The following is a 27,053-nucleotide window of genomic DNA, read 5'->3' as shown; positions in this document are numbered from 1 at the left end:
GAGTCGGAATAAAACTATAAACCGGAGGAAACAATTACCCTGACTGCCTCGGTGGAAGATGCGGCTTAATGATAAGTGGTCGGCTGCTCTCCGGGGCCCTTCCATGCTTCCATCGCCCCTTTGGTCCTCTTCCACCGCCATTTTCACCGCGGTGCAGCCGCGGATAGAAAACGGCTCCCCTCTCTCTCTCTCTCTTTCTTCTTCCCTCGTCGCGCAATTTCGTTCGACCTACCTGCTCGAAATCAACGTGGCCGAAAGCCACCACGATTTTTCTCCCCTTTGTTATCACTCTTCGATTCGAGGATCTTCGAGATCGATATATGTGTGTGTATGATGTAAGTAGAGTGAGGAGAAGGCATGAAAGATTCATACTGGAGAATGGAGGAGTAATAGTCTTGGAGCACCGCAAACGATCCGTATTCGTAATTATAAATTGCGCTACGTGGCTTCCTTTTTCACGATCATTTTAAAATCTTTCCACGTATCAATCGTTCAGAATTTTGAGAAGGAACGAATAGAAGATCGATATATAAAAGGGGGAAGGATTTTCGTATTTCAATTTCCCTTCGGCTGGCCTCGCGTAAAAAGAAAGGAAGGAAGGAAAAAAGGATCTGGTGAAAAAAGACACGCCACGGCCAAGCTTCGCGCACGGTCGTTTCCTTTCGCGTGGCGAAGATCACAGTGTTCACAGAGGGCATCTAATTGCCAACCGCTCGGATCTCGCGCTCCCCCATAAACTTAACGACCGGCTTAACGTTTGGCCCCGCCATGGTATGCTAAAGAGCGTTTCTTCGCCCATTCCGCCAAGTACCCTGTTAAAGATCCCGATGGGCCGTTGCAAACGTTTCAACGGTGCAAAAGACCCTTGTTCTATGCAACAACTCTCCTTCATTTGGCCCATGCGCAATCGTAAAATCGTTAAATTAATACGTAAAACGGGCTCATTAACGCGCGACCAAAAGACCTGTCGTCCTTCTCTCTCTCTCTCTCTCGCGAGACTTGTAACTTGTCTTCTCAACGAGTATTTCGCCCACGATCGAATATCCACGATATTTCCTTCCTTCCTTCCTTCCTTCGATCTACGGTTGCGTGCGTCGATATGTTCGATATTTTCGCATCCACCGTTTGCATGATTCCGATTGGGAGCGATTGAGAAAAAGTGCAGGGGGGGAGGAGACGGCGCGGAGGGTCCGTGATTGGCGGGACATTAGCGTAATGAGAGTCTTGAAAGTTAAGGGGTAAAACGTGGTAGCGGCTACCGCGGCGTGTATCCGCCATGATTAGAGCCTCCGCTGCATTTTCGCCGGTATCATGAGCTCGCGAAATCGCTCCTGCAATTTTAATCCGGTCTCTTCCCTCGTTCTTCGAGGGGAAAAAAGGAATGTCGGCGGTGCACGGTTTGGGCTCGTGCAAAAAACCGGGGAGGAGGAAGAAGGGAAAGAAACGGATCCTTCTCTTGAATCCCGATGCGTATTCCTCGTACTATGTTCGAGAGAAAATGTTATACGATTCATATTACGAGATGGAGGACGATTAACTGTATCCATCCCCTTCTTGTAAACGTATTCATATATCATTTTCCAATTTTTTTTCCACTTTCATCGATCCTCTTATCGGTGTTGGAGCGGAATCTGGTTGTAGGAAAAATTGTAAATTTTAAGTCAAAGTTATCGGACGAAAGGGAAGGAGTTTGGACGAGTTGTATCGAGATGGCAGTTTTCGAGTAGAGAAACAGGCTTTCCCTTCGAAGAGGGAGGTTGTAATCGACGCGAGTCACCCTCTAATCATAAACGCGAGTTCTGGCCGCAGTCCGGATGCACGAGGAAGCACGTGTTGTGCCGGTTCCGCCGCGCCAAGCCTCGTCCACGAGCGTTCGTATTACGTATTCAGTGGCCAGCGCCATTTTGCCTCGACCATTTTTGCCGATCAAATCTTAATTGTTGGCTGGCGGCTGTCTAAGGAGGCGTGGCCACTGGTTGGTTCGGTTTCTGCCACGCGATGCACGAACGCGTTGCTTTTCTTCTTCTTCTTCTTCTTCTTCTTCTTATACAGCTCCACGATACATCGAGACTTTCAAATCGATTTCGATCGGCTGCTGTTCACTGGTCGACTCCGAGCTCCAATCAGACCGAGCCCCTTAAACCGTGCAAAAAAAAAGACTCCTCGTCGATATTCGCAACAACGTGTATATCCGTGTTTCGTGGAAGAGGAAATTTGCGAGGGAAAAGAAAAAAAATCGAATCGCGCGCGCTCGAGTATCGTCGACGAAGTGGGTAAAGCCGACGCAAGCAAGACGTAAAGAAAAGACGCGAAGCGCCGGGTCCTCTCTTCGTCGGCTTATTCCACTTGAACCGCGCCAACTCTCACGACACCTATCTATATATATATATAACGTAAGACGCAAAAACAACACCGGATTTCTAGACCGTAAAGTTTCCCTCCATACCTTGCTATTTGATGCGCTATCTTAATTAATTTTAAACAAATTGTCGAACAGCGACAGTTAAAAAAAGAGAGAGAGAGAGAGACGTGTTAAGAAACGAAATCTATATGTCCCGCTAATTAATTTTAATCGTTCCAGCTATAATATCCAGCTATGTAATGACAGGTGTGCCGCGGCATTTTTTTTCATTCACCCGCGCGTACGTACGTTATAATAGCCGGGCTAATTATATTTATAGTTTAATTAATGACTCCCGTAACCTTGAAATATTACCATTACTATTATTATTATTATAATACTCCATCCATATTGTTTTAATTACGTCGAGTTTCATGCGTAGTTTCATCCCGTAGACGGGGATAATTTAATAATACGCGGAATACGTGACCGTGACGTTAGCGTGTCACTTTTAATTCTATTATTAAAATTATCGTTTCACTTCGATTCGTCTTTTTATTTTTCGAGATAACTATAGATATATGTATTATATATGCAGGCGCGATACGTCGATAAGACGAGTTTGATAAAATACGTACGAGTGGAGTAGGATGGCGTAGAATTAATTAATCGACGTGATTGCACACGTGTCGGACGCGAGCGATGTAATTACATCCACGAATTAATATCGTGCTGCTCGTGGATATCTGTGCGTGGCGTGGCGGATTGGCGTGGTGGAGCCAGCCAGCGCGCTATACACGCCGCTGCTAACCTTCTCGCACCGTAATGACACGTATTACTCTGATTGGTAACAATTGGTAACAATTGACGGGCGGAACCGAGCCTCCGGAGGTTCCGCTACTTTGCCCGCGTTGTTTACGACCAGAACTTCAGAAACGTTACACCTTAATTGCGTGGCTACATGCTCGAGGAATTATCAAGGCTTCTTTTCCCCGTCCCGTGTGCAATTAGTTTCGTAGTTGCGTAGGGATGTAGTTTCTAGTCTATTCCTGATACAGTGTTGTAATCGGTTCCATCCTGGATAAGTATAATTTTAAACTATTTAAGAATGAACAAGTCAATGATTCCCATATATTAGCATGCTTCTTCTTCTTCTTCTTCTTTCTCAATTTTTTTTTTTTTTTTATTCCATTTCGCGCTTCCTTCCTCTTCGAGGGGCAAACTAAAACTTTGAGAGAGAGAGAAAGAAACGTCCTAATTTAAGATTAAACCTCCAATTCTTTTCACTTCGTCCATCTGCTTTTCCAGTTTTGGAGGATGGTATCGGATTCGATTAGCTGAGAATATTGATCAATATAGAAATCGAGCGAGGAAGAAAGAAGAAAGAGACAAGAACCACGTCTAATTGGCCCACACTTGATGCTTTATTTCCTCGTAAAAAAGAAAAACCAGTACCAGTTTCCTCATTAAACGATCGTTCTCTTACGTTTTATTATCTTCCAATGCAAACTCTGCTCTTATTCCCCTGCACCCTGTTATTCCAAACGATCTCCATTTACGATCCACCTTCTATTTTTTCTACCAATAAACCAGCTCGCGGTACATTGGTACAAACGGTATAACCAAACCGAACAACTGGCGGACGAAACGTTATGAGGCGTGCAATCGCCTCTAAATAAATGACAGCCCGCGAGATATTTGTTTGCACAAACCATGTTTCGTCAAATAGTTGAATAACTCCCCCTTTTTCGCTCTCTTTCCTCTCGCTCCGATTATCGATTATCGTTGAACGAGAGAATTTGCGTCGCCATTCGTGCAATTTCGTAAATCCTTCCGATTCAATCCAAATAAATCTTGAAAGAAACGAGCGGCAGCGCGTCGTACGCGTACTCGTAACGCGAATTAGTAACGCAATCCTTCAATTCGGCCGACCTATCTAATCTGCCGAAATTCCTATAATTCGTCCGCCTTTAATATGCTTTTCATCGAAATTGTCGGCCAATAAGAAAGGGGAGGGGGAGAGAGGGGGGAAGGGGTTTCTCGATCGTGCGCCACGCCGGCAAGATGCTGCTCGATGGTGTACCAATGACGTCAGCGACGTTTGCGGTCTCCAAATTACAATATCACGAAAATCGGGCGAGACTATGGGGGGGAGGGGGGTACGGAGGAGGTAGGAGGAGGAATAGGTCCTTTCCGCCAGCCGTGCGCTCGTGGAATAATAGCCTTCTGATTATATGCATTATATGGGCCGAGATTGATACGGTTCGTAATAAAATAATTGAAATAATCATACGGCGCAAGGTCGAGCACAATGTTAGAAATTTGTCCGCCAAATGAAATATCGGTTAACGTAATATATCGTAACAAATATCTCGGTTGGCCGTTTATCGGAAATTTTTTCGGCAATCGATTGGCAAAATTACGATCGAATCATCGCACTTTGTATCTTTCTAACCGAAGATGCGAACGAAACGAGATCGATTTCTGAGAGGATTTTACTTCTCGGATATAAAAGGAAAAAAAAAAAAATTTAAAAATTCAAAAAACGATCGTCTCGTTCTTTCTCTCCGATCCGATCTCACGGCGCCACTAAAAAGGAGGACCGTAGACCGTAAGGGCACACGCATGCACACATACGCGCGCGCGCCATCTTTTTTTTTTTCTTTCATTCCGAAGCAATCTTAATATTATCCTTCGAATTACGGCCCTCCGGTGATCCACAACGTGCGTTCCCATCGCATAACGCACACCGTCGAATTAGATCCAATAATCGCGTTCGTATTTTCGATCGTATCGATCCTATCTTCCTCTTTACGTACACACGTACGTAAGCGCATCATAGAAAAACTTTTGCACGTAACACGATAATTAATTGCGATCGTGATTGGGCTCGTGTCTCAGAATGGTTTATCGAGAGAAAAAAAAAAAAAGAAAAGAAGTTTATCCTATTTGGGCGAAATTACGATGAAATGCGTTATTTCAACGATTTCAATCGAATCGTGTATTTATTTATTTTTTTTTTTAATCTCGAAGGAATTATATTTGTTGTGGAAGAAGCATGCGTGTTTATGGTTTCTACGAAAGCATTACAATCAACTCTCTCTCTCTTTCTCTCTCTCTTTCTCTCTCTCTCTGATGACCCCTTTTTCTTCCAAGAGATTAAAGGTAGCGCTTCATTTCATAAATTCTATTCCTAGAATTACAATGAACTGGTCTCCGAATTATAGATACTTAGAGCGGATCAAATCATTGAAATCAACTAGGGAATCGTTTCGCAAAAATTACAAAGCGAAACTGAAGCATCAAAATGGCAATACGAAAAAAATTGAACCACGATAAAATTGACCACATTGTTGTTATTCGAGGCAGTTATTCGGATGAATAAGAATATTTCGATTGCGCGTTTTTTTTTTTTTTTATTTAATAATCCATCTAGCCTGCCTCTTGTTTTCTCTCTCTCTTTCTTTCTCTCTCTCTCTCTCTCTCTCCCTTTTCCATTCGATCGAAGAAGTTGTCGGCCGGTAATACAGTTCCCTATTTCGCGACTGAAGGCCGGTCGAACGTGTGACGTCAGTGTAGTGCTGTGTTCCTTTCTTTGCCACGCGTTGTACGGTGATATTTATTTAAAAACAGTGAAAAAAGGATATACAAGGTATTTAATCGACGCTTGATCGACCAATTGCGCGAATCGTGCGCGAAAATAGTGCTATACTGTAAGAAATTTCCCGTAATAATTTTCACACGAAGAGACGGGTAACGTAACGCGCATGTAAAAATGATGCAATGCCCGTCACGCTGATAGAAACGTTCATACGAATCCCCGATATGGGGAGATGGTTCAAGTGTGTGGTGGGAATCTTAAAAAACGTGCACTCGAAAATTGTTAAAGTTAGCAATCTATAAATAACTCCTTCTCCCAGCCAAAGTAAGGTTAACTTCTGGTGTGCATCTCGTGGCTGGTTCGAGAGGCTAGTGTTACGAGGCAGCACCGTGCAATGCTGCAACCCGAGCCTGCAGCTCCCCCAATACGTTCAATCCTGTACCGATAGAATTGGCGGTATCTTTTAAACTTTTAATTTAAATTTACGCGGATACCCGAATTTACCGAGCGATACAACTTTCGTCGTATCGATCGATAAAAAAACACGAAGCAGATAAATCCGTGTAATCGAATATCCACGACCGAAATAGATAAAAAAAAGAAAAAAGAGCGACGGCGCCTCGAATAGCAATCGTTTCCTTAGAGCGGCTCTCCTTCCCTCTCTCTCTCTCTCTCTTCCATTATCCATATAATTTGCAAATTTTCTGGGGGACGGTGGAGGAAAGTGGCGCGGTTAAACAGAGTTCCAGAGACAGAGGAACAGAGTTTCAGACAGGGGGGAGGGGAGGGCCGTTCGAATGGTGGTCGATCGTGGGACGAAAAGAAGGCGACAGAGAGAGAGAGAAAGAGAGAGAGAGAGGAATCGCGGCAAAGTCGGTGGCGGATTGGCGGCCTAAGGCGCGGTTGCAGATTCCCGGCGTGATGCCGGTGATTCGCGGCTTTGGTGCCCAGTAATCGTCGGTCCCCTTACCCGACGTATACCTCCTCCCTCGCATCTTTACTCGCCGGGGAGAGTATCCACCTTCCTCCTCCTCTCTACTCTCCGCTCTACACTTTCGCATCGCCTCTCCCCTCGCCTCACCGTAGGCGTCGTCTGCGTACCTGTTTCCATCCTTTTGATATGGCGCGGCCTATGGGATCGAGAGAAAGAAAGGGGGGGCAATCTCGCGGTAAACACAGCAATCGCTTGATGTGCCGTCCGCATTAATATAATTAGTCACCCCGAGCGACTCGGATGTTTGAGAAGCCGACTCGACTCCACCACCACCACCACTTTTACTTACTTTACTCGCCCTCTCTGATTCCGTTCCAAGCAAGGCCGGGGGCAAATGTTAAAGATTCCAAGGGTTGGGATCGAAGACGACGAAGGGCGTGGCGCTCGAATGCCAACAAATGCCGAGTCATTTTCATTTCTACGTCCACGTACACGCGCGCCGTGTATATGCAAATATTGATATATCGTTTTTTTCTTTTCTTCCGTTTGTCGAGAGCCACGCGTTAATAACGTCGAAAAGATGAATCGACGTTTCTCTCGGGACGGATCGAATTGGGGAAGGGAGGAGGGAGGGAGGAAGAGGAAAATGATGACGATATAGATTTCTATTTTTCCTAGGATGGCGCCAAAGAAAATCGAGGAACCGGAACGGAAACCGCTTATTGGCCGTGTCGGGACCAATTTGAAAGTTGGTATAGTTGGAATACCTAACGTGGGGAAATCGACCTTCTTCAACGTGTTGACCAAGAGTCAAGCGGCCGCTGAGAACTTCCCCTTCTGCACCATCGATCCCAATGAAAATAAGTATCCACACGTTTCATTATTATTATTATTATAATTAATATTATAATTGAATAATTAAATCCTATCGACTCGTTGAATTTCGAAAGAAACGTATCGATCTTGCGCGAATCGATGAAAGAGGCGCGCGTCGTTTGTTCGAATTTTGCTCGAAAGGGATTTTCAAAGATAACCTGAAAAATGAAAATATGTGCGACAAGAAACGCATTGCACATTTACGGAAGAAGAAGAAGAAGAGGGAAGAGTTCGACGAGTTCGACACGGACGCATCGTTCATCTTGAAGAAAAGTCACTTCAAACACGTTAAAGGTTACCCCCGCGAGGAATACGCCCCCGAATGGCCCAAGCCTCTCCCCCACCTGTACCCGAAAGCGAACAATTACTACGCGTTTCACGAGGACGCGAACCCGTTCACCAGATTCTCCGACTCGTGTTTGTCGTCCAACGACCACGAGAACACTCCGCACTTCCCCCCCTCCGAGGAGCCGTACGCGAGTCGGGACCCGTATCTGGACACCGACGCGAGAGCGAAATACCTGGAGAAGGAGCCGACCTGTTTCGTGATGCTCGGCAAACCCGACCTCAACACCATGAAACTCGCGAGCATGATCGCCACCACGTGGAAATGCATACTGATCTGCCCCGTTTACCTGATCAAACTCGAGATCGAGGAGGGTAGCGAGAAAGGCCGATTGATGGCTAACATATTGAAGCTGGGCGGTTACGTAGGCCCAGATATAATCATGAACCTGATACTGAACCGTCTCAACAAACGGGACATCCGTTACAAAGGTTACATCGTGGAAGGGTTGCCGCTCATCCCTAACAAGAAGCTCGACTACTCCTCCTATCTGCCCATGGACGAGGCGGCGATCAACGAAGCGTACAGCAACGCCATGAAATATTTCAACCCGTCGCTCGAGATGACGTGCGGGGAGGCGAACCGCGGGGACTGGAAGGGTGGCGGGTGCGCGGTCGAGGCGAGTTACGAGGAGTTCGTCTCGAGCCAGATCGAGGACATATTCTCCAACTGGCCGTTGAAACCGACCCTCATCATATACCTAATGTGCCCGGACGTGGACCACATGAAGAAACGGAACCACTTCCGTTTGAATCCGTTGATCGGCCGTATCATCGACACGAGTTTCCTCGAGATGACGGACAAGATCCAAATGTTGTTCAACCACGAGAAGACCAGACACTACTTGAACGCGAGCTACGAATTGTACAAAGAGTTGATGGACGAGGAGAGGATATTGGACGAGGATCACGGCAAGTATCTGTTGAAACGGATGTCGGACGAGCCGTCCAACGTGAAGATCCAATGCGAGTTGTACAAACGTTTGTTCATACCCGTCATCGACAAACGCATCCTGCTGCACAATCCTCAGAACGTGATCCGCCTCGACGGCCGCTCGCCCCTCGCGTTCATGTTCCGCACCCTGAGCGCACGGTTGCGCACGTTGCCGGTGCGACGCGTCATCCTGCCGTCGAGGATGACGGAGAAGCTCGAGGATGAGTCGTCGCCCGGGGACGAGTTCGAGGAGAGATCGAACGAGGAGGCTTATCGCGACTTGGCCAACAGGGAGACCGTCTCCCCGTTGTTCCCTTGGAGATTGTCCACCTGGAATTTCCTCTGCCCGGTCGAGTTGACCAGAGGAAGGACAAGGGTAGGGAGCCCTAGGCACAGCGTCCGTTTCATGAACAAGATATTCTTCCTCTCGTCGAGCAAGGCGGTCGATCTGTTCGTCGAGAATCCGCGAACCTTTCTCCACCCGTTCTCCCCGCGGCCCACGTGCAGAGTCGTCGTGTTCGGCCCCGATTACTCGGGCAAGTCCGACCTCTGCCGCCGGTTGGCCCGAGAGTTGAACGGGGTCGTGATAAACGTGAAGGAGATCAAGAGATCCTGGATCCCCTTCGATCCAGAGGAGGAGCAGGAAGAGGAGGAGGAGGAGGAGCTGTATCTGACGAGCGGCGTTTCGTTCAGGAACGAGGCGGACGCGATTATCAAACGGATAAGAGATATACCCGGGGAGAGGATCGACGAGAAGGTGTGGAGGAACGGTGGCTACGTGGTGGACGGCATGTACCCGAGCGTCGACTCTTGGAACATGATACGGGATTCGGGGATCGTGTTCGAGGACGCGATCCTCCTGGTCGACGAGGAGCCCTACGATCACCTTACGTCCAAGTGGCGCGACATCTTCGAGGTTAAAAACGAGACGTTCGATCGTTCTAGAGAAGAGGAGGAGGAGGAGGAGGACGAGGAGGAGGAGTACAAGGAAGGACTGTTCGAATACGTAAGGCGCGTGCAACAGTTTTACCTCGATTGGAAGGCGATGGAGGAGATGGTCGCCGACAGTTGCGAGACGTTGATCCCCTGCAACGTCGGGAAACTCGTCGACCCGTTCGCCCACGCGATCCAACGGATCAAGGATCGTTACACGGACAAAGCTAGGATCATGACCGAGGAGGAGAAGGAGAGGGAGAAATTTCTGGCCGAGTACGTGGGCATGGCCGACGTGACCGTGGATATGGAAGAGGAAGAGGAGGAGGAGGAGGAGGTGGAGGGGGAGGGAAAGGAGGTGACGACAGGGGAGCAGAAGCAGAGCGGCAATCTCCGTTTCGGCGACACGGCCAATTACTGCCCGGTCGCGTTGATGAGGTACAACGTGTTCTGGAGAGGGAAGGAAGAGTTCGCCGCCATTTTCATGGACAAGATATACCACTGCTCCAACGACCGAGCCCTCGAGGAATTCTTGCGCGACCCGGCGAGACTCAATCTCCCCTTGAGGAAACCGTTGCCCACCCTGCCACCCCTCCGCGTGAGCGTGATCGGCCCAACCGGGAGCGGGAGGAGCACGTTGTCGGACGCGTTGTCGCGTGAGTGCGGCCTCGTTCACGTGGATTACCTCAACTGCTTCGCCGCCTATATGAGGTCGCGCGCGATGCCACCCATCACCGACAAACACGCGATAATCGTGACGAACAGGGGAGAAGGTCTGCTGGAACCGGTCGAGCTGCCCGACGATCTCGACGACGAGAGGTACAACAGCGACCCGAGGACCGTGCAAACGTTCGTCCGCCGTTACTGGAGCGAGGGTGGCCACCTGCCGTCCAGGATGCGCAAGGAGTGCCTGTTGGATTACTTCAACGGGCTGTTCAACCGAACTGGACTGGTGCTCGACCAATTTCCAAGCTGCCCCGAAGACGTGGAGACCGCGTTGAGGGATTACGCGGTGCCCGAGATAGTGTTGGAGCTTCGCTGCGGCAAGGAGACGGCTACCGAGAGGATGATGGGCAACCTGTTCTCGTTGTGGGAGAAGAACTTGGAGGCGGAGAAGGAGGCCGAGGGGGAGCGGTACGCGATGGAGATGAAGCATTACGAGAGCAGGAGGGACGATTGGATCAGGGAGACGTTGGAGAGGGAGGCCGGGTTATTCGATCCACGGGAGGTGGAGGAGGAGGAGGAGGAGGAGGAGATCGAATCGAGGAGGTACGAGTTGGAGGAGATGTGGTATCAGGAGAATCCCGAGCCTGTGTTGTTCACCGAGTGGGAGGATTTCGAGACGGCGAGAATGAGGATCGAGGAAGAGTTTTCGAGGAGGTACGACAACGAGGCCGAGAGGGTGAGCGCCGTGAGGGAGAGTTTGGCCAACGAGTCGATACCGTACGCGGTGATCGACGGTGAGAAGAGTCCCAGGGACGTTTTCCTCCAAGCGATGCTCGTCGTCGAGCCGTACGCCCGCCGCACCTCGTCCACCCTCGAGCAGATATCCACCGTGGACAGCGAAACGGCCGACAATCTCCTCGACTGCGGCTACTATTTCCTCAGCTCGTTCGGCCGTTGGTGCCCGGTCCAGTTGCGCCGCGGCGAGATCCCCCTCCAAATGTTCCTCCCGTTGGAGATCAGGGAGGACGTGTACCCGGTCATCCACCGCCAATACGTGTACTTCCTCGGCGGCAAGGAAGCGCAGGAGGAATTCGTCAAGGATCCGTACAAGTATCTCGAGCAAGACTCTTGCGCGCCGGTCATCCAGTTTCGAATCTCCGTGATCGGGCCGCCTAAGTGCGGCAAGACCACCCTCGCCGAACGATTCGCCAAGAAGTACAAGCTGAAGGTGATCACCCGCGGCTCGGCCCTGCGCTACATCCTCAAATACTTCCCCTGGGTGGAATCGGCCGAGTCGGTCGAGTCCCAGCTACGCATGGGCCGGCTAGCCCCCATGGAGCAGATGAAACGAGCCATCGAGATGTACTCCATCGATCCGAGCATAATCTCCCAGGGTTACGTACTGGACGGTTTCCCGATCAGTCAAAAGGAATACGAACAACTCACTTATCTCGGCATGCAACCGATGGTAATCCTCGATCTGAGATCCGACCTAGCCTTCTCCGTCGAATGCTTGTCGCGGATCGGGGACGACGACGTGGTGACGAAACCGCCCACGTTTTCCAGCAGATTTTTGGCCCACCTTTACGACGTGTGGCGGATCGATCAGGCCGATTATCGCCGCTGGTTGAGAAGTTTCAATCAGAACGTGGTCGAGCTGGACGCGACCAGGTGCATGTGGCACGTGTGGACCCGTGCCGAGCAGAGCGTGTGCTCGATATACCTCGGGATCAGGAAGTATTTCCGCGAATGCGACTACGAGAAGGTCCACTGTTTGAGATACATGAGCGTGTCCCCGTACGAGTTCAGGAGCAGGCAAAGCTCCAGTTTCCAGTCGTATTGTCCCGTGTGCTTGTACCGCGAGGACGCGATGACGAGGAGCGACCCTGTACCCGATCGTCGAGGAACGGTTCAATTCAGGGAACACTTGTACTGGATCTGTCCAAGCCACATGGACGAGTTCGTGCAGGATCCGGAGGGATTCCTTCCACCGGCAAACGCCAAGCGTCTCCCGGACGAGCGTCCACGAGTGTTGACGGAGACGATCGATCTGGAGCATCCGTGTTGGGTGAAACGGTTGCGGGTGAAAGGGTTGTGCTCGGTCACGTACGTGGACCATCTGCCCGACCGGAAAATCGTGCGCGGAAGATTGGACGTGGGCGTGTTGTACAGGGACAACGTGTACCTGTTCTGCTCGAGCGAGTGCCGCGACAAATTCATGGAGAGGCCCGAAAGGTACGCGGACTTCGTCATCAACTTCACCCGCACTTTGGCGCCGATCGACCCGAGGACGTTGCCGAACCTCGGCTACCTGGAACAGACGGTCGCTTCGTTGATAATCGACGCTGTAAACCAGGTCTCCATAAGCAGGCCGAAATTCCCCGGTTTGTCCCCCTCCGCGACCGCCGCCATCTTCATCGGCATCTACTTGAAGGCGAGGAACGAGCCCGTCTCGAGGGAGACCGAGTTGTACAGGCTGGCCAACGAAAGGATTTACGGTTACGAGAAGATATTGAAACTCGCCAGCCGGATGATGAAGCAAGTGTTGAACCCTTTCCTCGCCGTGAACGAGCACAAGAGGAGGCCGCACAGTTACACGTTGAGCCAATTGTCCGTGATAACTCACGATCCGAAACGCGACACGAATTACGTCTCCTTCTGTCGGACGTCGCCTACGCAAATATTGGTCGACTTCGACGAGAACGAAGAGTCGAATATAAATATCAATAACAATATCGAGGATTTGCATTTTAATTTAGCTTAAGTTTCAATGTAAATGTAAAAAAAAAGAATTTTGTAAATAGACATTGGATCGAACGGAATCTCTGCGTCTTTTCTTTTCGAAAATAACGTTCGTTTAATCGGACATTTATTTTTTCAGCACGTCGCGTACCCGTCCCTGACGCAAGATTCGATTATCTCTGCGACTATTTCAAACCGGCCAGGTATGTAAAATATATCCGCGTAAAATATTGTGTTGGGCGCAAATCGTTATCGATATCGTGTACGCGAACGAAGGAGACGAATCCACGCGGCAAAAATCCACCCTCGCGATGGGAAACGAGTTGGAATAATCGTTCGCATTTCCATACTTTTATTTTCCCAAGGTGGGGACGGCACGTGAAAGCGGCACGTGATCTGCAATTCAGATTCAAGAAAATTCGCGACGCATCGTGCTCGAATATCTCTCTCTCTCTCATAACTCGTTTTCTGATAATAAATTTGAAGTAATATTCTGAAAAGAAAAATAAGATTAATATTTACAAAATACATGTAATTGTTATTTGTTTCAAAAAACGAGAGAAGAATCTTCGTTTCTCAAGATCGAAGAACGGATTAATTAAAAACCGATTATCCTGTCACAATTGACATGAGAGTTCGAAAGAATCGATCGAAACTTGGTTGCACGAGTGAAAAATTAGTTTATCGAAAGCGAGTTCGATGGATAGAGTTTGCCGTGGGACACGTGTCGGTTCAACAATTCCGCTAATTCGGAGAGAGAGATTAAAATGCGAAAACGGCGTCGAGATCAAAGAGCAAACGGCTAGAGAGAGAGAGAGAAAGGCATTGCACACGGTCCAACTGCTGCTTGTCACGTGTCGGATGATTCAACGATGAACCCTAATGAAAGCCATCTCTAACACCCTCCCCTCCCCATTCTTGGTCATTTTACCAACACGGCCGTCTTCAAAGACTAATTGTTTAATGACGCTGCTTGCATTAGCATTTAAATACGACTCGTTGTCGTCTACCTATCCTACCCCGTTTCCAATTCGAAAAGCGTAAGCGCACCGCGTAATTTCGTCCAATTTCTTATTATCCCCCCGGTTGAAAATCCCCCAATCATGATATTCTCTTCTCTTCTTTTCTTTCTTTTTTTCCAATTCCATTTTTACAGCAAAGTTCCCGCTTTCTTGAACGTCGTGGACATCGCTGGATTGGTCAAGGGCGCGGCGGAGGGGCAAGGATTGGGCAACAGTTTCCTCTCGCACATCAACGCTTGCGACGGAATTTTCCATCTTTGTCGTGAGTGATTAATTTTCCTTTTTTTTTCTTTCCCCTCTCCGCAAATTACAATATACGATAAAAATCTGACAACGTGTCGAGGGAGATGTAGAGATCGAGCAATTGTGCTCGTTCCTCGTGTCGTCGAACACACGAAGCTTTGCCATGCGACACGTTGAAACGTGAACAGAGAAAGGAATCTTCTTTTTCACGCAGGGGCGTTCGATGACGACGACGTTACTCACGTGGAGGGGGACGTGAACCCCGTGAGGGACCTCGAGATCATCAGCGAGGAGTTACGGTTGAAGGACATCGAATTCTTGAACGGCCATCTCGAGAAATTGGAGAAACTTGTTGTTCGAGGAAACGACAAGAAGCTCAAGCCTGAATACGTGAGTATACGATCGAATATATATATATAGAATGAATAAATCGTTGTTTTATGTAAGAAACAATTCGTCGAGAAGCTCGAAGAGAAGGAGGACGAAATTAAGAGTGCAGGGGTGGTGGTACACGTCTACTTCCTGGAACGAATCAATCGAATTATCCACTTTCCTTCGTGGATTGACCCACGGCAATTTCCGATCTCTCCCTCCCCTCCCCTCGTTCCCAGACTCGTTCGCCAAAAACTTTTCGAAGCCTCTTCCCAAATATATCCTTTCGTTTCGAGTAAACCGATATTAATCTCTTCTCTGTGCAGGATACGTTGTTGAAAGTGAAAGGTGTGATGGTGGATGAAAAGAGGCACATCAGATTTGCCGATTGGAGCGCCACCGATGTGAGTTGTTTATCAATCCAATTAATTTCCAATTATAATTAATATAATAATCAATATAATCCTTCATTTTCCAGATCGAGGTTCTGAACAAGTATTTATTCCTCACTTCGAAGCCGGTTATTTATTTGATCAACCTGTCCGAAAAGGATTACGTGCGTAAAAAGAACAAATGGTAATAAATTTATATATTTATCTCGTTGCTTTTTCTCGACCATCAAACAACGATTCGATGATTTCCAGGTTAATCAAAATCAAGGAATGGGTCGACAAGAACGATCCTGGGGCTATCCTGATCCCGTTCAGCGGCGCGTTTGAAAATAAACTGCTCGACATGAACGAGGCGGAACGCGGGAAATATTTGGAAGAGGGAAAGGTTACGAGGTGAATCAGAGATTGGACGAGTTTTCCAGTTATCCTCTTGTGATGAGATCAGGGAGAACGAGAGTGTGAAAGGAGAGAGGAAAGGAATAGGGAGAGGAGGGAGCACGTTCGTAAAAAATTAAACGTTTCGCCTTAACCCTGCCGAAAACGTCGAAAAACGCGAGGAAGGAGCCCGGGTTCCCATATTTAGTTATGCACCGAGTTATCTACTAACGGTAATAATAACAAGCGAGGGGCTCGGGCTTTAAGGCGTCTAGGCCAGCCCTACTTTCACGTGGCAGGGGTTCACTACTATAAAAACTGCGCCATCCTACTACCTCGCCGCGGCGCATTATATTTTTACGAACGGCTATTCAAATTCTTGCAAAATTGCATAAAAACCCCTCCTACCCTCCCGGGCACATACACGCACACGCACACGGTGTATAACCGGGGAGGCGAGTGGATCAACCGGTTCAGTTGGCTAGTGGGTCATAAGGCTTAAAGCGTTGCTCGTGTGCGTCGTAATAAATTTATAAATCGTATAAATTTTTCAATCCATCGTTGGAAACAGGAGAAATGATAACGAACGTGGAGGGGGATGGAAAGACGAAACGTTTGATCGTTATTTGCGGTGAAAAATTATTAAGTGTTCCTTCTATTCAATGAATGCTACCCCCTGTAATAATCATGGTTTGGTAAATTGTAAATTTTTTCCTTTTTCTTTTTTTTTGGTCCAAATTTTCGGACTGGTCCCTTGGCAAATCATCGTATACGTCTCTCTCTCTCTCTCTTCTCGCAGGTAATCACAGGGGACAAACGGAAGATCTGTAGATACAGCGATTTTATTTCTAGACCGCAGATGACCGAGGCGCCGAAGTAGGTCTCTCGGACAGAGTTAGAGTGATAAAATTGCGGTATTAAGTCGTTCAGCTTTATGTGTATTCTCTGAAGTCTCGAAGTCTCGTCGGGCTCGCAGAATAGGATGGCCTCCCTTCTTATACCCTGTCATTAGACGATATTCGGCTCGGGACAATCATATTCCCTGGTCCTGGTTCTTTTTTTTTTATTTTTTTTTTTTCCTTTTCGGCCACCCCTTCTTCGAACCAAGAATCTATTTCCTTTTCCCTCTCTTTTTCTTCTCTTTTTTCTGTTATAAAAAAGAAATTATCAACTTTTCACAAAATCGTTCCTTCTTCTAGCGCCCTCGACAAGATCATCGTTCAAGGATACAAGGCGTTGCAATTGCAATACTTCTTCACGGCAGGCCACGACGAAGTCAAGGCGTGGACGATCCAGGTAAACGATCGAACTCTTTGCACTCTTCCTCTCCACTCTTTGTTCACAATCGTCTCTCTCAACATTTTCAGAGGGGTACGAAAGCGCCGCAGGCAGCGGGAAAGATTCACACGGATTTTGAGAAAGGATTTATCATGGCCGAGGTTATGAAATTTGACGATTTTAAAAACGAGGGATCGGAAGCCGCTGTAAAGGTGAATGCATATATCCCTTATCGATAATAATCGGAAATGGAGTTTATTTCAATCCTCTTTGCAACAGGCTGCCGGGAAATACAGACAGCAAGGACGCAATTACGTCGTCGAGGACGGAGATATAATTTTCTTCAAGTTTAACGCTGGGGCTGGATTAAAGGACGCGAAGAAAAAGTGATGGCACGTTTGGCTCATGTTGCTGCTCGTTCATTTGTACATCAACATGATTGCCATGTTTTGCTGCACGCGCGATATGCGTATAAAATGGTCGAAATCACTATCCGACACCCCTTAATTTTATTTTTCGTTCGATTTGAAATCATGCATCACCCTCTACACCATCGATTGATAACGATAGCTGACATTTTTATATAACAACATTTCGAATTTTACTCGAATAAATGGTATTTTTATATGTTCTATTAAGCTACAAAAAATATATATATAAATATATATATATATATATATACGTCCTTTTGCTTGTAGTAACGTAAAGAAGTTATTAATTCTGTCTGTTCTGTCGTATCAATGCTGGTAATTATTCATTTTTCTTTTTTTTTTTTTTTTCTTTTATTTCATACGATAGTTGTGATATTGAAAAATCTTGCATTTTTTGAAGAAAGTGTAAATAAATAATAAGAGCTTCGTTACATGATATCCCGCTAATATTATATAAACAACCGGTAAACAGGAAATAATCATTGTGCGTTTTCTAATGTTTCCTTGTACATTTTCGTATTTATTCTAAATACATTTCGTTGAAATATTTAGTAAAAAAAAAAAAATTCATCCTCGGTGATATAATGAGGCCGAGTTTAAAAAAGATTGCTATATACATTTAAATACAATATTAAAGATAACCTGGATTAGATATTATAAGATGTTTTATGTTAAGTATCAAAGTATAATAAATTGAACATCGATACTCGAAAGAAAATTAATTAATTTCTTCTCTCGCGTTTTCTACTTTGTGTCTATATAAAAAAAAAAAAAAAAAGAAAAAAAAATGAATAACAGATGGCATAAATTCTTATATTTCTAATTAAGTATAAGAATTATATTTTTTATTATTGTATTATTAAAAATACTTTAAACATCGATATCTTATTATATAATTATATGAAAACATTATACGAATATTATACCTTTGACTTGAAATACCTACGTGTATAAATAATTATACTTATTGTTATAATAAACTTACGAATGTAAAAAAAAAAATGAATAAATTATAAGCTGTGACAATGGAAAAATAATTCCTTTTTTTTTTTTTGTACACGCAATATCCTACAATAATTTCATAAGATTTGAATAAAAGAGATAGAGAAGAGAAATAATTCATTCACCTTTTTTAATATTAATTATCTTTGGTATCCTCGTGACGAAATTTCTTCGATGACAAATATTGGCCCCCATCACCGTTTCCTCCTCGACGTTTCGTTCAAAAGTCGAAGTTTCAACCATTGATAAAACTCTATTTCATCCTCGAAGAGTTTCGACAAAATGTTATACCCTTCTTGCGAATTTAACATAAATGTGGGATCGGGAAAGTGTCTATTTTTTGATTCTGAATGAAACGGATCAAGATAAAATATCTCTTAAATATATGTATAACGTGCAATTGTAACAGCTTCTTATAATTACTTACGAATTTTTTTGTAACTATGCTTAGCACCTCGAAAGAAATATGGAAATTTGTATTCCAGTATGTCTATCGATTGTTCCATGTACTCCAATATCCCGACAACGGGATACCATTCAACGACATTCGCTTTGGCCCGTTGCAACGCCCACTTGTTATTTATTTCTCTGTAATTAAGATCGCGGAGAAAGATCGAGAGAAATGTGCTAGGAAAAAGAAAAAAAATCAGTTATCGATCTAACACTCACGAGCATCGAGGATCTTGGCCGCAAAATATGGGTATGGCTCTATTTTCCACCATATTTCTTCGTCTCTCGTGATATCTGAAAAGTGGCATAAATTCGACACACGCTTTATTAAATTTACTATTATTACACGACAGGCAAGGGAATATATTATTTCTAGTTGAAATAATTCGTATAAAAATTCTTTTACCTCAGAAAATTTTGCACTCCTATAGGATTCCTTACTAAAGAAATAAACGATGGAGACTCTCGGCCGAACTTGGAAAAATTCAAGAATCTGACATCTCCGTCGAAACTTAAAGGAATCGCTTCCTGCCTTATGATGTTGGTAATTTCTTCTACCAAAAGTTCCTACGAAATAGCATACGTTAATGTTATTTACAAAGAAGGAAAAAAAACTGTCTTCTATAAATATATATATAAAATTTTTTCATATTTATTAACTTTCGCGCCATCTTCCTGAATTCATCTAAACATGCTCCAAATAAGTATTATTTCCCGCCCGGTTACTTTAATTGGAAAGACGAAAGTGGCACAACACTTGGATTGCAACACTGAAAACGACTGCGAGAGTGCAAAGTGCAACGATCATTTTACGAGGATCTATTCCACGATCAATTAACCATTCACACGAATAAATGAATCGAAATTAATCAGGATTGATATTCGTATATAAGAAAAGAAAGATAAGATTGAATATCGAGGACGAGCAATCCGATTGAATATTAATTTAATTATTAAATTTTACCTCTTGCAGAGTTGACAGAAGGCCGTGATCGCCAGGCGGCAATCGTATGTGCTTAAATGCATTGTAGCCCTGCAAACGTTGCAGCAACAGGACGAACAGTTCGGCCCCTGCGTCGGGTACGCGGGTCAACATTAAAATATGTTTGTTCATCTTCGGCAAAGCTCCACGGGCAGCTAATTCCGCGAGAGAGGGGGTAACATATCGATACGTCTGCAAAGTAAAATCTCGTGTTAATAGCAACAATGCGCAATGATAATAAATTTAATAAATTTAATAAATTCAACAACTTATTATTAAACGAGAGAAAAGGAACGCCCGCGATATATCTCTCGCAATCGTGGACCTCTTTCATTTTGATAAAATGCATGAAGGGGAAAGATCACTTTCCAATAATTACATTCTTTCACCGCATGCACTTTCACTGCGATGCACAGCCTAAACTAGATCGATGCGTTGTTCGAAGTTGAATTTATATAATATCGTTTAAAGCTTCGTTAAATTTTTAAATCGTGATATTTAAATTTATAATTCAATTTACCTGATCCTTGTGGATATTTTGTTCCCCAACGTAAGGCTCTTTTATATTTATCCCCGGATTGTTTACGGTCTCTATGGTCGACTTTAAATTTAAAATGACGAAGAAAACTGTCAAGCAAGCAGCGACACTGGTTACCAAGCCGCGATTAAACCGCATCTCAGGACGAGATTCGATCGATCGTTCGTAACCCTTCCGAACGATGGTTACCTTCTTTTCTTAAATATCGTCCCACCAATAATCCTGATTACGGACATTGAAAGTATCGAAAGTCGCAAATTATCGACGTTTGTGCCTACCAAGTAACTAAAGAGAATGTCAGTGGGTCAGAGACTTCGTACCGCTTAATCCCCACATCTTCATCTAAACTCCCACCAACGGTTGGAAATTGCGGGAAGGAAAACTTCTCTATGCGTAATTAATTACACTTATATTTTTATAATATAAGATAACAATTTCGAGACGAAATTCTAACCAAACTTAACATAAGATAATAAATTATTTTCTCGTTCGAAGTTTAAGAAATGAAATCGCTTCGAAATTTTCTATTTCTTCGTTGCAATTTTATAACAGCGCATCTACGACGGAGTCACATACAGTAGGAAAGCTGATGCAGTGAAAGGTAGCTCGATTTTTTTATTATTAAACGATGATGCTATTTCTTTGCTATTCGATATTTGTCATCGAATTTTCGGTGCGATTCCACCGAATCTTAATCGAAACAAAAAAAAAAAATTGAGAATTAAAAATATCTAAAGATTACGAACAAGTTGACTTTTTTCCTACCATTGATATTATTATTTCTCTGTAACAAAAAAGAAGAGAGAGAAAAAAACGTGAGATGGCTTTATGAAAATTGAAGGGAAATAGATTTGATGGATTTAAGAAAATAGAAATAAAATAGAAAAAATGGCGCGAACGCCATTAAACGTCTCGAAGTTCCATGTTTGACCGCTATTCAACCGGCCGGCGTAGTGGCGCAACTATCCACGTGGTATAAGAGTTCGCGATCTTTCTACCTATCTACAAGTTTATTTGTAAACAGTATTTCGTAAGATGGACGCGTACGATATACATAGAAAAAATTGGGAAGATTTGGATGTAACGAAAGAAGAGTTAAAGAATATAACGGAGTGTCTGAAAAAGGAAGAGTTTCGTAAATTGTTAATCGAATACGCTGAAGAGGTGACTGATCCGGAAAATAGAAAGATCTACGAAAAGGAAATCACACAATTAGAGAAGGAACGGGGCGTCGACGTTACATTTGTTCATCCCGAGCCTTGTTACGTCATAAAAACTAGCGTAAATGGAGAGAAAAAATGTTTTCTAAACATAAGCAAAAGTAACATTGTTGACCGACCAAGCAGTCAACCTTCTTTCGAGCAAGGTCATCGTGGATTACAATGGTCTATTCCTTACACGTTGACACCTCCTCGTGATGACCTTGACAAAAAGAATGTACGTTGTAAAGTGTTCGACGTGGTCTTTCATCCCGACACCATGTATCTGTCATCCAAAAATGCACAATTCCGCGAAATTGTTCACAATACAGCCCTCGATGGCGTGGAAAATAATTTCAAGGTAAGAATCGTTTAAATCATCGTTTCGATTATTCCGTTTTCTTCGTTTATTCATTCTTGTAATTTTTTTTTATCCTATCCGTGATTCTCAGGTCAAATTAGACCGGAAAAATCTTAAGTTTCCAAAGATATCTTACAAAGGAATATGCCATCCTACTGTGATCAGAAAACCATCAAAGGAACCACCTAAAAAGGAATTGGACATAGAGCCAGAAATCTATCAAAAACTAATGGCTAGTTATGATGAAAGCAGAAAACAATTCAAATGTGCGGAAGAAATACCAAAACGTTGTTCACCGCCTACCAAGTATTATAATAAAAAAGTAGATAAAACTGAAGATATAAATAGCAAATATGTGACACCAAAATTTTCCATAAAACATCAATCTGATATAGAGCTGGAAGATTTCAGCAATAACAGAAATGCAAAAATGAATGCTACAGTACCTAAGAAATTAATCATTAACATAGATCTGCCCTTATTAAAAACTGCCTCTGACGCTTCCTTGGATGTACAAGAACGTTTTCTCAGTCTGAAAAGTGAAAAACCTGCAAAATATCTATTAGAATTACCCTTACCTTATTGTGTAAATGCAGACAAGGGTAATGCTAAATTTGATTCAAAATATAAAAAACTTGTAATAACACTACCAGTTATTCGACCAGTGGTACTGGTATCCGACGCCAGAGAAGATAGTGGGGTTGATAGTGATCACGGTAGTCCAGTACCGTTATTGTCGGAAGATTCCACGGAAGATTCTCTCGATCGAAATCAGAAGAGCAACTCTGTGTCTAAATTAGTCGAAGAATGTGAAAAAGTGCTCGAAGCTACTAAAATAGAGTACGAAAGTGAAAACATGGAGGATTCTAGTGATACAGCATTACGGACTAGCATAGAAAATATAGACGTGTTTTTAGATCCTAGCATTAAGTATTCACTGCCAACATTTATTTGTAATATGTATAACAATCAATTAGCGATTACTGTAAATGTAAAAAATGTCGATCCGAATTCCATACGCCATAAAATTTTACAAAATAATTTAGGAATACACGTTTTATTAACGTCTATAGGTACAGGTTTCTTTCCACAGCATTATTCGTTGTGTTTAAAAATAAACGAAAATTCCGTAGATCCCGATTCGCTCACGGTTGAACCGTGGGACAATAACGTTGTATTTACCATTACGTTAAAAAACGTGGAAAATTTAGCGCAATACTATGTTGGTACGAACCAAGAATTCATGGAAGAGAGATATTTTCCTACTGCTACGTCTTTCAAAAATCAATTAAAAGAATTACTGGTAAGTATTATATATATATATGAATAGAAAATAAAGATTACTTTCTCCCCGTTATTTTACACAGGCAGAGGAAGACGATAATTTGGAAACGGATCCAACAGTCAATGTACATGCTGAGGAAGACGGTGTTGTCATAAATATTACTCCGAAACATCTAGATTCCGACGATGAAGTCGAACAGCACAGTACAGGATCGATAGAGGAACAACCAAGTCTTTGCCGTACGTTACCAAAGACTAGGTCCGTTTCAGAAAGCAGTGGGGATGAACTAACAAGTAATAGCATAAATACAGGATCATACTCGAAAAGTATATTGAAATCACGGCACACTCATGATTTTTCACGTTCAGTGTCCGAATCGAGTGCGGATGAAAATGGAATGGCTTCATCGTCTGTAGATTGCCATTACGATTCGACACAAGATTTAAATCTTGAATCAGATTGTTCCAGTTTAAAAAAGACAGTACGATTTAACGATGTAGTATCGCGACAATTGTTCAGGTATTATATATTTTTGATTATATTTTCACTGTCTTATCGATTATTAATTTTTGATAATAGTACAAGTTATACGGTAATGTTGATCGATCCCTCGTTTAATTTCTAGATCTAATTCCAGTATTTTGGGTCAACGTAAAAAGAATCAACGAAAATTACGAAACAAAAGGCGTGTTCACGAACGTAGGATGAGCGAAAGCGAAAATTCCGAAACGGAGGAACGTGAAAAGTACAAAGCAAATCAAAAGAATGCGGAAGTCTCTGAGACTATAAAACCTATACTTAATAAGGATAAACAACAAGTGGCGCAACAAAAAACTGCGAATATCGAAATTGGGGAGGGATCGAGTAACAATCATTCTTCGTTAAAACGGAAATCGAGTATCGAGGAAGAAATTATAAACGAAGCAACCGAGACTGTAAAGGACGAAGTTACAGCACAGTTTAAGAACGATCTAATATTCGACCTCGATATGTAGATTTTTATCGATCAAAAAATTTTGTAACGTGTATGTGATAATTTTTTAAAGCTTATAAAGCGAATTAAAGTAGTTTAATTGGACTTTTTTCAAGAAATTACAAAAAAAAATAATTAAATTATAAATTTTGTCTAGGATCATGCGGTAATTTCTTGATAAAATAATAAAAATTCGTACTATTATATAAAAAAAAAAAAAGGACTTTGAGAAAAAAAAAATAGTCCTAGGTGATATTATAGAATTTTCTTTCGTTCGATAGTTGAAAACATCGATCTTATCGTAAATTTATCCTCTTCTATTTATAAAATTAGAGTAAGAATCTTTTTAATATTTCTCATATCGATCTATTTTGAATTTTAACTATCTCTTATAGAAAAGTATACAAAAAGAAAAAAATCACGTTTCTTAAAATTTTTGTGAAGAAATCTTTCATAAAAAGAAAAAAAAAAAAAGAAAGAAAGAAAGAAAGTGCACGTTCTATTTTGTAAGGCGAAATTCTTATGAAATCAATTTTTACACGTATATTTTATAGATTCTCGTGTAATTGTTTATATAGAGAATGCACGTAACGAAATCATCTTTCCAATAATCACGATCCTATACATACATACATATATATATATATACATATAAATATATAATCACGTTTATCAAAACATAACTCTGTTGTTGAAGCACTTGCTTTCTTAGTGAAGTGTTTGATCACATATATACACACGATACTAGCGTATTGTTCTGCAAAACAAGAAATAGATAGATAAATAGATGGAGAATTTTACAATAATAAAATCGATCGATTTTTTTTTAATCACAAATTTGAAATTTGATCGAAAAATCATGTGGAAAAAAAAACGTACTATTATCATTACGAGAAACGTATACAATATATTTTAAACGACTAACCGGTTTATTTTATTTCCTTAACTTTCTCATCTTTCACATCCTCTCCTATTTCTTGCATATTCTTTTCATTCGTGTCGCGCAATTGTATCCATCCAAGAACGGCAAAATCGTTTCCAAGAACTGGAAAAAACAACACATAAGTTTTAGCTCACAAGCATTTGTAAGGTAGAAGTGCGAATCAAAGTAGAGTCACGTCGGTGATGGTGGTGGTGGTAAAGTAGAAAAGTGGGACAAAGGCGGACACGGCGAAGGCAGTTGGCCCGCCGTGTACGAACCACGGTGGATGAGAGGTTGGTTGCCCATCGATCTCGCGCCACCTGCGGGGGTGTACACAGGTCGTTACACTCTCGCGTCTCTACCTATGCACGAGGTATACAACATCGCATAGTTGCTCGTATTATTCCTATTGATGCGGACGGGAGCGAGACAGCGACGACCCTCACCAATGCAATGTTCCAATTTCGCGGCACACAACCCTTTGCAACCCACTACCACAGTCGAACGACGGGGTCGCGGCCTGATTCGCAAACACTCTAAAAGACCTAGAAGGACAAGGGCCTCTCAGACGAAGGTACCGTTTCTGGGGGAAGAATGCTGGCTAAAGAGTAGAATACACGTTGTAAATCTTTTCTTCAGCCTTGATAAATAAAATGTATCCAATCTTGTGAAAATATTTTACAGGATGGAATTATATTATAAAGACGAAGAAATTGTTCTTTCTTTCTTTTTTCTTCCTTGATTGATCTGAAATTGTTTGATAAAAGGAAGAAAAAGGAAAAAAAACTACGCAGACGTCGCGTCGTGAAATTTTGAGATTGAAGCAACCAATGAGGCAAAGGCCTGACTGGTGGTAGGCCTGGCTAGCAGCAGCCAGGTCGATAAGTCGTCCACCTCTAGAGAGAGTCAAAGGTTGGCGTGGGTACACGAGGGGTACACGTACCCCGTGTACGGCAGTTACGGCAGGCACGACATCGGCAATGCGGCACCCAACGTCGTTACGTCGTCCGGCCATCGCACCTGGCACCAATGGAAAACGGACCAGGCCGACCGGTATCTAATACAGAATTACAGATGTTGTAACGTCACCAAGTTATTTGTCACGCCAGTCATCTCATCGAATAATCGTGATATATACATTCCACTCGTCGCCAGCTTAAAGAAAAAACAGCAGAACCGGATAGATACTTCTTACAAGATAATCCTTCCAGTTGTTCCAGTTGTTTCAGCAGATTGAATTCAATATTTTAAATCGATTCTTTGACGTGTCCTCTGAGAAGATTATTTGTATAAACACAAAGATGTAAAAACCGTCGTCGAAACCTGAAAGGATATTTAGATTAGATTAGATTAGATTAGATAAGAAAACTGACCGCGTTTGGATAATTAATAAAAATAAACGTTCCGAGCCAAAGTACGATTATGAGTAATTTAATTCGGGGATATGAGCCGCAAAAAAGACGGGGAGTGAAGGAACGAGGGGAAAAAAGGAGAGACGCGTATCCCTCGTTAATTTTATTATTTCGCATTAAGTAGAATTATGCGAACGAGTAGTATTGCGAACTTTTTATTATTTCGACGTTTCTGGAGGGGGAGAGAAGAGGGTTGAGAGAAGGAGGAGGGAAAGGAGCGATGGCACTCTTGGAACTTTCCTGCCTCTTTTTTTTTTATCTCAATCCGTCTTCTTTTCTCCATCCCTCCCTACCTACGGAGTCAGGTACTCGAAGTGTGGAGTATCGATTATATGGACCCTGCTTCGTGACCACGCGCCGTCTGTACGTCGTGCTGCCCGGATAACCCACTGACACTGACAATTTTCGTGCAACACAGACATTTTTTTCTCATCATCGATTATT

The 27,053-nt window shown here is 43.5% G+C and overlaps 3 protein-coding genes across 8 annotated transcripts; 2 read left to right on the top strand and 1 right to left on the bottom strand.

Annotated features, from left to right (window-relative positions):
• The first annotated feature begins 5,858 nt into the window (after positions 1-5,858).
• On the top strand, positions 5,859-18,198 carry LOC413266 (obg-like ATPase 1). 4 transcript variants are annotated; one of them, XM_006557863.3, is made up of 11 exons: positions 5,859-5,993; positions 7,555-7,736; positions 13,515-13,575; positions 14,529-14,656; positions 14,852-15,027; positions 15,336-15,413; positions 15,488-15,585; positions 15,654-15,794; positions 16,976-17,072; positions 17,144-17,266; positions 17,334-18,198. In XM_006557863.3, exons 2-11 carry the CDS (start codon positions 7,556-7,558, stop codon positions 17,442-17,444), a joined length of 1,194 nt encoding a protein of 397 aa, XP_006557926.1. In that variant the 5' UTR covers positions 5,859-5,993; position 7,555; the 3' UTR covers positions 17,445-18,198. The 4 variants fall into 4 exon arrangements, with proteins under 4 accessions (XP_006557926.1, XP_016771213.1, XP_026300429.1 ...); XM_016915724.2 differs by having other exon boundaries at positions 5,878-5,993; positions 7,538-7,736; XM_026444644.1 differs by lacking the exon at positions 5,859-5,993 and adding an exon at positions 6,029-6,398.
• On the bottom strand, positions 17,822-20,821 carry LOC100576508 (uronyl 2-sulfotransferase). 2 transcript variants are annotated; one of them, XR_001705307.2, is made up of 7 exons: positions 20,440-20,821; positions 19,902-20,111; positions 19,344-19,504; positions 19,157-19,231; positions 18,915-19,075; positions 18,613-18,833; positions 17,822-18,240 (listed from the first exon to the last, which is right to left on the bottom strand). XR_001705307.2 is itself a non-coding variant. In XM_016915725.2 (6 exons), exons 1-6 carry the CDS (start codon positions 20,593-20,595, stop codon positions 18,682-18,684), a joined length of 915 nt encoding a protein of 304 aa, XP_016771214.2. In that variant the 5' UTR covers positions 20,596-20,821; the 3' UTR covers positions 18,360-18,681. The 2 variants fall into 2 exon arrangements, 1 of the variants encoding a protein (XP_016771214.2); XM_016915725.2 differs by lacking the exon at positions 17,822-18,240 and having other exon boundaries at positions 18,360-18,833.
• A 610-nt stretch (positions 20,822-21,431) lies between these two features.
• LOC413267 (protein kintoun) lies at positions 21,432-25,199 on the top strand. Of its 2 annotated transcripts, XM_396712.6 has the most exons (5): positions 21,432-22,017; positions 22,109-23,320; positions 23,385-23,595; positions 23,671-23,821; positions 23,928-25,199. In XM_396712.6, exons 1-5 carry the CDS (start codon positions 21,493-21,495, stop codon positions 24,295-24,297), a joined length of 2,469 nt encoding a protein of 822 aa, XP_396712.3. In that variant the 5' UTR covers positions 21,432-21,492; the 3' UTR covers positions 24,298-25,199. The 2 variants fall into 2 exon arrangements, with proteins under 2 accessions (XP_396712.3, XP_006557930.1); XM_006557867.3 differs by having other exon boundaries at positions 23,385-23,821.
• Positions 25,200-27,053: the final 1,854 nt, after the last annotated feature.

This window comes from Apis mellifera, linkage group LG13, assembly GCF_003254395.2.
Source record: "Apis mellifera strain DH4 linkage group LG13, Amel_HAv3.1, whole genome shotgun sequence".
Lineage (NCBI taxonomy): Eukaryota > Metazoa > Arthropoda > Insecta > Hymenoptera > Apidae > Apis > Apis mellifera.
This window is presented reverse-complemented; position numbering and strand designations above follow the sequence as displayed.